Source organism: Mandrillus leucophaeus, unplaced genomic scaffold, assembly GCF_000951045.1.
Source record: "Mandrillus leucophaeus isolate KB7577 unplaced genomic scaffold, Mleu.le_1.0 Scaffold14, whole genome shotgun sequence".
Lineage (NCBI taxonomy): Eukaryota > Metazoa > Chordata > Mammalia > Primates > Cercopithecidae > Mandrillus > Mandrillus leucophaeus.
The window spans coordinates 2300273-2311797 of record NW_012101365.1 but is presented as its reverse complement, the minus strand read 5'-3'; the positions used below and the strand labels follow the sequence as shown (position 1 = coordinate 2311797).

At 40.0% G+C, this 11525-nt stretch overlaps 1 protein-coding gene across 1 annotated transcript in view; it reads right to left on the bottom strand.

Annotated features, from left to right (window-relative positions):
- The window catches only part of ZYG11B (zyg-11 family member B, cell cycle regulator), a 76277-nt gene that overhangs the window by 34766 nt on the left and 29986 nt on the right, over window positions 1-11525 (bottom strand). Inside the window, exons 4-7 of the mRNA XM_011973774.1 lie at window positions 11019-11195; window positions 5993-6057; window positions 480-579; window positions 87-137 (exon numbers count right to left, since the gene is read on the bottom strand). Coding sequence (XP_011829164.1) covers window positions 87-137; window positions 480-579; window positions 5993-6057; window positions 11019-11195 — 393 coding nt within the window. The remainder of the gene's footprint in view (window positions 1-86; window positions 138-479; window positions 580-5992; window positions 6058-11018; window positions 11196-11525) is intronic.

The window sequence follows — 11525 nt, the reverse complement described above, 5'->3', positions numbered from 1 at the left end:
ATATAATGTCAGAAAATATATAATACTGCCTGAAAATAATAAACATGAATATCTAGTAGCCTGCATGAAGGAGATTATAGACTTACCCTGACAATGAAGAGCTCAGTACCAAGCTGTGCAGTTTGTTCTGTAGAAAGCTGCAAGCAAGTAAAAAACAAATTCAATGTCCAAGAACTCACTAATGTGAGTTTAATATCATTCACTGTACCTGACTCCAAAGGTCAGACTAAAATCTCTGATCAACTTGGAATTCTGCCATATATCTGTTTTTGGGAGGCCTGCCTCGGCCTCCCAAAGTGCTGGGATTACAGGCGTGAATCACTGTGCCCAGCCAAATTCTGCAATATCGAATGTAGCTTGAATAAGTAGGTTGGCAGAGAGATTTACTAATCTTTCTGGCACACAGATTTTGGCGGGAAACAGTAAATGTAGTGAGAAACAGCTGCCTACAGAAAATTATTCATCAAGAGTTCAGGTACCTTGGCAGCCAGGATGGAAATGATAGCAACTGCCATCCTTTGCATGTTTTGATCCTCATGGTTGCAGAGCCACTGCATGACAAGCTTGGCTGCTTCAAACCTGAAAACACACAAAGGGTTTCATGAATTAATGATGGAGGCCAAGGCACAGTTTCAGAGTTCCAGCTAGGAACTGATGCTACAACTTAAATATGTGAAAAGGCAAGGGAAAATTCCTCTTAACTGGTAGAGAGTAACAATTACACTCAGTGCTTTAGAGATGATGCCGTATTATTAATTCTGACAACATTTTGTAAAGAAAGAAGGGTTTGGAAAATATGATTCCAACTATCTGGCATTTCATCTTCTAGAATTATAACATACTTCTATTCTGTATTTCTAAATTATAGTGATTTCCATATTTTAGTTGCAATTTAAATATTTTCTGGGTTCCTCATAGCACCTAGCACAACAGAAACATTCATTCATTCATTCACAAACATATATTAAACTCTTGCTTTGTGCCACATATTGTTCTTAGTGCTGGGGATAGAATAGTGAACAAAACAGAAAAATGTCCCTACTTTCATAGAGCTTACACTCTAGTGAGGAAGACAGGTAATAAACTGGATAAATAAGTAAAATACATAGTATGGTTAGGTACTGACCATATGTTATGGGAAAAAAAAAAAAAAGCAGAAAAAGAGGATATGAAATGTTGAAATTTTATGTAGGGTGGCTACGGAAGGCCTCATTGAAACTTTTGAGGAAGTAAGAGAGATAACCATATGGGTATTTAGGGGACAAGCATTCCAGGCAGAGGGGAGGGGAAACACAACAGCCCTGAAGTGGGTATGGGCACAGAAATGTCAACAAATAGCATGGAGGTCAGTGAGGCCAAAGCAGAGAGAACAAGGGAAGAGTTCTGAGAGAAAAAGTCAGAGGTAATAGAGGCACCAGATCACATAGAGTCTAGTGTATTAGTCCATTCTTGCATTGCTATAAATAACTACCTGAGACTGGGTAATTTATAAAGAAAAGAAGTTTAATTGGCTCATGGTTCCACAGGCTGTAAGGAAGCACAGCTGGGAAGGCCTCAGGAAACTTGCAATCATGGTGGAAGGCGAGACTGGCACATCCTACATGGGTGAAAGAGATGGAAGGGCAAAGCCAGAGTTGCTACACACTTTTAAACGACCAGATCTCATGAGAACTCTATCACCAGACAGCAGTAGGAGATGATGCTAAACCATTAGAAAACACCCCCATGATCCAATCACCTCCCACCAGGCCCCACCTCCAGCACTGGGGATTACAATTCAACATGAGATTTGGGTGGGGTCACAGAGCCAAACCATATCATTAAGGAACTGGCTTCTACTCTGAATGAGAGGGAAAGTCATAGAAGGCTTCTGAGCAGGAATATGACATGAACAGGACTACTCTATCACCTGTCTTTAGAATAAACTCCAGGAGGGCAATGACAGAAGCAGGAGAGTAGTCCTGAGCAGTAATTCAGGAGAGAAATCACTTTTAGTCTACTCCAAGTGGTAGAAACAGAAGTGAAGAGAAATGGTTGAATTCTAGATGCATTTTGAAGATAGAGCTGGATTTGCCAAATAACTCAATGTGGGATACAAGGAGAAAAATCAAGATGAGGTCAAGGAATACATCTGGTTATCTTACCCATAGTTTCATCCTTAAGACTCAGATCAAATATCACTGCCTTTGAGGTGGTTTCTTTGACATGTTTATCACTGCCTTCTTAGCTCCTTAGTACTTTAGGTACAGCTGTCAGAGATCCACAGTCATCTGCAGACTCACTTGAATCCCTATTTGGCCTGTGCACTCCTTGAGGGTGGGGACTATATATTCTATTTAGCCCTTTATGCCACACAATCAATACAGTGATCGAAACATAGTGTTTAATATATGTTGACTGAATGATTATTTTCAGGTAGATTACTACTCTACAACTTCCCTTAAAATTACTATTACCTTCTTTCTGTTTCCAAGGCCATTTCTGATTAGGCCCATTACTTGTATTCTTCTACAATATATTCCTAATTGGCTTCCCTGTCTCCACGGGTTTCCAATCAATGTGTGCCTGCACATTAGAAATAAATAAACCTCTGGCCAGGCGTGATGGCTCACACCTGTAATCCCAGCACTTTGGGAGGCTGAGGCGGGTGGATCACAAGGTCAAGAGATAGAGACCATCCTGGCAAACACGGTGAAACCCGTCTCTAATGAAAACACAAAAAATCAGCTGGGGGTGGTGGTACATGCCTGTAATCCCAGCACTTTGGGAGGCTGAGGTGGATGGGTATTCTAGGACTTTAGCGTGGGGCCATATCAAGCTTTTTTCCTGCCTACCCTATGCTTTCTGCAAAGTGGATTGTTCATTAGTCTTCACACATGCCCACAAGTATGAGGTAACACAGGCTAGTGGTAAAGTGTAGAGATTCTCCAGTCAGTTCTGGGTTTGAATTCTAGTCCTACTTAATGTTAATGATAACAATAAAATAAATTATTTTATCATGTGAGGCAATGTAGTCAAGTTGTTAAGAACATCATACACTTTGGAGTCAGCGTGGATTCAAATATCAGCTCCACCACTTATTAACTTTTTGTTTGTTTTTGAGAAGGAGTTTCACTCTTGTTGCCCAGGCTGGGGTGCAGTGGCACAATCTTGGCTCCCTGCAACCTCTGTCTCCTGGGTTCAAGCGATTCTCCTGCCTCAGCCTCCTGAGTAGCTAGGAGCTGCCATCACACCTGGCTAATTTTTTGTATTTTCAGTAGAGACAGCATTTCACCATGTTGGCCAGGCTGCTCTACAACTCCTGACCTCAAGTGATCCACTTGTCTTGGCCTCACAAAGTGCTGGGATTACATGCATGAGCCACGCGCCTGGTCTAACTTTGGGACTCTGACCAAATTCCTTAACCTCTCTGAACTTCAATATTCTTATCTGTAAAATAGTAATAAAAACTGATTCCAGGCTGGGCGTGGTGGCTCACACCCGTAAAACAATTCAACCAGCTCTCATCTTCAAAGCAACATAGCATGGATGAAAAAATGGAGGACCTGGAGTCAGACTGAATTTAAATCTAGACTCTGCTACTTACTATCTTATTACCTCAGGCAAGTTACTAATCCTTTCTGTGTCTCTATTTCCTCATCTGAAAAATGAAGATCATAAGAGTAATGATTTCACAGGATTGTTCTGAGGACTGAATAAGCATACATAAAACACTTTGGCACAACGCCTGCCTGGCAGTAGTAAGAGCTTCATACATGTTAGTTTTTACCATTTTTATCTCAAGTGCCATAACAAACAAACATGAAATCCTTCATGATCATCAGTCAGACAGAATCTTTCCTTCCTTGTGTGGGGGCCCAATGCATTTCATTAACACCTCTTCTATGAAAAATTATGTCTCATGTAATATTCATTCATTCATTCATCCATCAATCCATTAAATATCCACCCAGGCACTAGAGACAAAGTGATGAACCAATCATAGCCTCTGACCACAAAGAAGGTCAATTCTAGCACAGTACATTTGCTAGATGAGAGGTAGGCAAACTATACAGCCTGTGGATCTGGCTGCCTGTTTTGTAAAGTTCTGTTGGAACACAGCAATATCCATTTGCTTATATATTACCTATGGCTGCTTTTGAGGGACAACAGCAGAGTTAAATAGCTGCAACAGAGACTCTATAGCCCATAGGCCTAGAGTATTTATAATCTAGCCCTTTAAGAATAAACATTAAGGAGTAGAATATAATCTTTAGGAGAGTGACTATGTCTTTCCTACCTAGACTTTGTTACAATGATGAGCACAGAGGTTCAATATTTCCAAAATAAAATTAGCAATCTACATGAGATATATGTAGTTATATTTTCATCCAAATTGCTTATTTCAAATTAAAAAGTCACAGTAAAATTGCTGCTTGAAGGCCAGGCGTGGGGGCTTATGCCTGTAATCCCAGCACTTTGGGAGGCTGAGGTGGATGGATCAGCTGAGGTCAGGAGTTCAAGACCAGCCTGGCCAACAAGGTGAAACCCCATCTCTACCAAAAATACAAAAATTATCTGGGTATGATGGCACATGCCTGTAATCTCAGCTATTTGGGAGGCTAAAGCAGGAGAATCGCTTGAACCCGGATGGCAGAGGTTGCAGTGAGCTGAGATTGCACCATTGCACTCCAGCCTGGGCAACAAGAGTGAAACTCTGTCTCAAAAAAAATGAAATTGCTGCTGGAGAAACATACTTTTCATTAAATAATGAGGTATAAATTTCCTTTTCAAAATGCCATCATGAAAAAATTATATTTTAAGACCAGGCATGGTGGCTCATACCTGTAATCCCAGCACTTTGGGAGACCGAGGTGGGTGGATCACTTGAGGTCAGGAGTTTGAGACCTGCCTGGCCAACATGGTGAAATCTTGACTGTGCCAAAAAATACAAAAATTGGCCCAGCGTGGTGGCACATGCCTGTAGTCCCAGCTACTCAGTTAGCTGAGGTAGGAGAATCACTTAAAACCAGGAGGAGGAGGTTGCAGTGAGCTCAGATTGCACCACTGCACTCCAGCCTGGGTGACAGAGTGAGACCCTGTCTCAAAAAAAAGAAAAAGAAAAATTATGTTTTAAAATAGTAAAATAAAAAAACACTTTTTAAGCTCCAAAATAACATCTTAGAAAATAAAGGTCCCCTTAATATTTAATGGAATCTAGTTATATGGCCTCCCTTAACCGCTCCTTAAAAAGTTTCTTCCATAATTCAATACCAAACAATGATAAGAATAAGAGATATGTTACCAAAAAAAAAAAAAAGAAAAAAAAGAAAAAACACTGGACCTAGAATTAGAAGACCTACGTATTTTTTTTTTTTTTTTTGAGACAGAATCTTGCCCTGTCACCCAGGCTGGAGTGCAATGGTGTGATTTTGGCTCACTGCAACCTCCGCCTTCCGGATTCTCCTGCCTCAGTCTCCCGAGTAGCTGGGATTACAGGCATGTACCACCATACCCGGCAATTTTTTGTATCTTTAGTAGAGACAGGGTTTCACCAGGCTGGTCTCGAACTCCTGACCTGGGGATACTCCCGCCTTGGCCTCCCAAAGTGTTGGGATTATAGGCGTGAGCCACTGCACCCAGCCACACCTGCATCTTTCTAACCTTGCAGTTATTAGTCACAAAGCCATAGTCAAGACAATCTCTATATATGTCTTAGTTTTTTTATCTTTTGAATGGGGATAATAATGCTCATAGCTTACAATATTATGTGGATATCCTGAAAACTATAACCAATATAAATTCCTAAGCAAAGGACAATGGGTCAATTTGCTATCATGAATGTCAAAGAACTAAATTAAAGAAAGTAGATTTAGCATTCTACAAAATAACCCTCAATTCTATCTACTCAATTAATCTTATAAAAGAGATATCCTAAAGGGTAAGAAATGATCCAAGACAGATTTCTAACATTCTGGTTTGCCCCACATTAAGTTCTAGAACTATCACTTGCCTGTTAAATGGAACATCTTGAAGGATCCGGTCACTGCAAAGTGAAAGGAGGCAATTCTTCTGTAACTAAAAAATCAAAGGAAGAAAAAAAATCCTAAATAAAATATCACTTTGTTATCTTTGAACCAAGGTAGCATACATATATATAAAGAAGACTGATGAAACACCAGTTATTTCTTACAACCTTTATCTGCCCCCCTAGTATTGAAAGGCTGACTTCCAGGAGACCCATACAAATTTACTTGTACCTTTTTTTTTTCCTTTTCCATTAGATGAGAAATAGGGCAATAAATAGGATAACTACAGCTAATCTCCTTGTTTCTGGTGGCCTATGAAGTAACCTTGTCTTCTGTATTTTTTGAGGTACAGAGAATGACAAAAACAGTGGCTGAAAGTTTTACCTGTTGACATAGAATCAAAGAATATAGACGAGCCTGCTTGGAAGACTCTAACATAGAGTACACGGCGGGTAGTGCTCTACACATTGGCTTCTAAAGAGTGACTGACAGACTTGGCTCTATCTTTTAAACAAAGTTTAGACCAGCACAATTAAACAAGAGTAAATGAAAATATGAATAATTACTTGACACAGTCAAGGTGCACCATCATAATAGAAAGGTGATTCAAGTTATTCCTGTGAAGCAAAATAAGAAAATAAGTGTGGGCTTAAAAAAAAAAAAAGTCATAGTATATATATACTACCAATTTTTTTTTTTATTTGGACACATGACTTTGATATTTTTTAAAGGCTTTAGTGTACAACTGGAAGATTTCTTACCTAATGAAGACTTAATGTAGGGAATTCAATCATAGAAGGCAAAAGTCAGATTAATGGGATATATACAGCTAGTCAAGAAATAGAAAAACATATAAAATGAACACCCTATTTGCTTCATGGAAGATGTAGAAAGATTATATAATAGAAGAAATGGCAGAGAAAAGGCAAAGTGGTAGTAAATCCCAGGTGAATGATACGGAATGGGTTAGGTACAAGTGTAATTAATTAAGAGGTTTCTCAGGAAGTTTTATATTCATCTCAGATGGTCAAGGTGCTAGGACAGACTCTGCTTGAGGATCCATTTACCTCCCCTAAAATATGAATCATAATCTGGCAGATTGATTAGTGGCAAAACTTTCCTCCTTCACCATTTTTCTCCTCCCAAATAAACACAATAATTTGTACAGGATCCATAGAAGTAAGAAAGGCAATAATGCTATTCTAATTACCTCCGCTTAGAAAGCCCATCCCTCCTGTTCTTTTAGCTGGAAAACGCTTAATTTTCCTTCACAATTCAACTCAGGGCAGAGATATTACCTCATTGAGGAAGACTTCTTAATTTTTTTGCTTGTTTGTTTTTGAGACAGGGTCTCGCTCTGTCACCCAGGCTGGAATGCAGTGGCACAATCATAGCTCACTGCAGGTTCAAACTCCTGGCGCTCAAGTGATCCTCTTGCTTCAGCCTCCCAAAGTGCTGGGATTAAAGGCAAGCCACAGTGTACAGCCTCTAATTTTCAAATTGTCCTAAGTGCCCCTCCTGGGCTCCCAACAGCACTTGTTTCTCTCAGTACTTGGTACACTATGCTACATTATGTGTTCCTATATCTGAATGCTTAGAACTCAGCACAGGTGCACACAGTCTGAATTCAACAAAGCGCTAAGCTTAACTGAACTAATGGCTAAATTAATAACAGAAGATAAATTTCACCAACTGCACTTGAAAAGCACCACAGGCAGAAATGGAAAAGAGGAAGACTTCTGCTGTAGTCTTCAATTTCCGCCCAGCTAGAGTTTTGATTTTGGGGGCTACAGTCTGAACTATGCAAGTATTCAGGAATTTTCTTTAAATTTTTTTTTTGGTTTGTTTTTAAGGAATTCAATGTGGAATCAAAATTTCCTGTGCTGGCATTCATCAAATCTGGCCCTAATCTGGTCATCACTGGCCTCATCCTACACTGCCCTTCCTACACTCCAGTCACACGCAACTTGCCCTTCCTGGAATGCCTGCACATTCACATATAGGTCCACTGTTTTTCTGCTTTTCTCCATGGGAAATCTTTTTCATTTTTCAAGATGTGAGTCAATGTCACTTCCCCTTTGATATCCTGCCTGGTACCTTGTCCATACACCAATCCAGGTGGCAGAATTAATCATTCTCAAGTTTCTGTAGCACTTAGTTAAAATAGCTGAAGACAATTTACATAATAGTTTACCGTATTTGCATTTCCAACTAATAGGTGAGTTCCCAGGGTTTTTTTTTTTTTTTAAATTGAATTGTTTTTAAATGTTTTTACTAAATAAGAAATACAAAAAAAAATTTACAAAATATATGTAGGCATAAGGCAGTGCTTCTCAAACTTTAATGTGTACACAAATCACTTGGAGATCTTTATAAAATGATTCTGTAAGTCTGGGCTCTCGAGATTCTGCCTTACTAACAAGCTTGTAGGGGATGCCAACACAGCTGGTTAGCAGAACACACTTTGAGTAGCAAGAGTGTAAGGAATAACAATACAGTGAATACTACCACTGTGTAGGTGTACCTACCACTCAGTTTCAGAAAAAGAATCTATTACCAATAGTACTATTAGCAAGCCCCATTTGGCCCCCTCTTTTCCCTCTCATTTCCCCTCAGAGGAACTACTAGTCTAAATTTTGTGTTTAACAGTCCCTTGCTTTTTATCAAAACATGTATTTATATTCCTAAATAATGTGCCATATAGTTTTGCAAGTTTCTGAACTGCAAGTAAATTGAATCACATGTATGTACTCTTCTGCATTTTTAATACCCAACTTGTAATTGAGATTGATCAAGGTTGTCATCTGGAATTGTAATTCATTCATCATTCACTGCTTTTAAGTATTCTGATGTGTGACTAAACACAGGCTGATGGACATTTGGTGTTTGGTGTTTCCAATTTGTTATCATTATACACAGTTACACAGTGCTACTGTGAACTTCTTTTTTTTTTTGAGATGGAGTTTCGCTCTTGTTGCCCAAGCTGGAGTTCAATGGTGCAATCTTGGCTCACTGCAACCTCCTCCTCCCAGGTTCAAGCAATTCTCCTGCCTCAGTCTCCAGAGTAGCTGGGATTATAGGCGTGTGCCACCACGCCCGGATAATTTTGTATTTTTAGTAGAGGGTTCTCCATGTTGGTCAGGCAGGTCTCGAACTCCTGACCTCATGTGATCTGCCCGCCTCGGCCTCCCAAAGTGCTGGGATTACAGGCGTGAGCCACCACGCCCGACTCGAACATTCTTTTTTGTTTGTTTGTTTGTTTTGAGACAAGGTCTTGCTCTGTTGCACAGACTGGAGTGCAGTGGCCGAATCACAGCTCACTGCAGCCTTGAGTGCTTGGCTCAAACAATTCCTCCACATATGGATTTAAATGCTTTTAGGCATGTACTCTTTAGGCTCCTGAGTAGTTGGGACCACAGATGTGTGCCACCGTGCCGGGCTAATTTTTTTATTATTTGTAGAGACAGGGCCTCACTATGTTGCCCAGGTTGGTCTTGAACTCCTGGGCTCAAGTGATCCTCCTACTTCGGCCTCCCAAAGTGCTGGGATTACAGGCGTGAGCCACCATGCCTGGCCTACTGTGAACATTGTTTTTAAAAATATATAACAGCTTTATTGAGATACAGTTCATGTACCATACAATTCACCTATTTAAAGTGTACAATTTGATGGATTCTAGTATAATCACAGAGTTGTGCAACCATAACAATTTCATCATCCCAAACATTTTCATCACCCTAGAAGGAAACTCAATACCCAATACAGTGACTTCCCATTTCCCCCACCCCATTTCCTAACCTTATTTATTTTATATGCATCCTTTCTCATTTTTCCCTGATCAACTTTGCCAATGAGTTTTCAATATTATTAAATATGTTCGAAGAATCAATTCTTGGAATTATTGATCCTCTCCAAAATAATGGTATGTTTTTTATTTTATTAATTTTTACTTTCATCTTTGTTATTCCTTCCTTCTACTTTCTTTGGGCTTATTCTTTTGTTGTTTCTCTACCATAGGCAGACTTATTTATAGCTCCTTTTTAGTAAGAATGTATCTTTGGGGAGGAAGTCATAGCTTTATACTAGCAGTCTTCTGTCTGATGGGCTTCCAGAGGCCATGACAATCAAAGCCTAAATTTCATCTAGTTTGGCAACTGCCCTCAATGAGGGAAGCCGGCTTTAATGATCCACTCACCAATGTGGTTTGCCATTTTTACTTGGTTTTGGGCCTCTGAGTATTTTTTACTAACTTGCCAACTCAATGGTCAATTTCAAATGACCTAAAAAAAAAATTTTCAGGGCCGGGTGAGCAGGCTCACGCCTGTAATCCCAGCATTTTCGTAGGCTGAGGTGGGCAGATCACAAAGACAAGAGATTGAGACCATCCTGGCCAACATGTTGAAACCTCGTCTCTACTAAAAATACAAAAATGAGCTGGGTGTGGTGGCAGGCGCCTGTAATCCCAGCTACTTGGGAGGCTGAGGCAGGAGAATCGCTTGAACCTGGGAGGCGGAGGTTGCAGTGAGCTGAGATTGCGCCACTGCACTCCGGCCTGGCAACAGAGCAAGACTCCGCTTTAAAAAAAAAAAATTTAAGCAACATTTTTAGTATTCATCCTGACAGGTTACACCTTCTACCACACTGCTAAGAAATGGAAAAGATACGTCTTAATCATTTCTGTATCCCAGCATTTGATAGTGCCTAGCCCAGAAGAGATCCTCTGTGCCTATCTGTTGAAATGATCACAAACTCAAGATCTAAGAGGAAGATGAGTTTTATATGGCTTGTACTAGGTCCCCCAATAAATGGATTTAGGTGATTTTAGGCATGGAATATACTCCTTTGGTGTCCACTTCTCTGTTTTCTTACACTCAGTCATACCACAGCCTCCAAAGGCATTTGAATTTGAAGCCTTGGTCTATTAAACTTGGTCTATTAAACTATTAAACTGTAGGAGATGAGTAGAAGACACTACAAGGACTATTTGAAAAGGAATTCACATAAGCTTACCTGCTGGTGATTGGGAAAATGTTCCATGGCTTTGAGTAGCAAATGGGTCACATCAGCCAGGAGTCGGACAGGCATTCCTGCAGCAAGATCCTGCTTGGTTAAGTTAAATACACAGGCGCTTGCAGCCAGTTGCACTGGCAAATTCATAGGGTGGTTTCTCATCCCAGTAACCACAAGCTGGAAAAAAAAAGAGTCCTCTTAATTCACCTTATAAATACAAGCCCTCTTCACAGAGCAGCATTATTTTGTTGGTCTGTAGTAACTTCAAAGATGTCGTAAGTTTCTTTTACATCCTCATGTGCAAACAGCCTAGGATATAGCAAGTAACTCACAAATAGTTCCAGTCTACCTCATCAAGGCAGGTATTCAGCTATTCATATCTAGAGGTTTTCTGTAAAGCTAATAAATCTTTTCAACACAGGTCACTCATCTTTGTATTTCTTTTCTTTTCTTTTTTTTTTTTTGAGACAGAGTCTCGCTCTGTCGCCCAGGCTGGAGTGCAGTGGC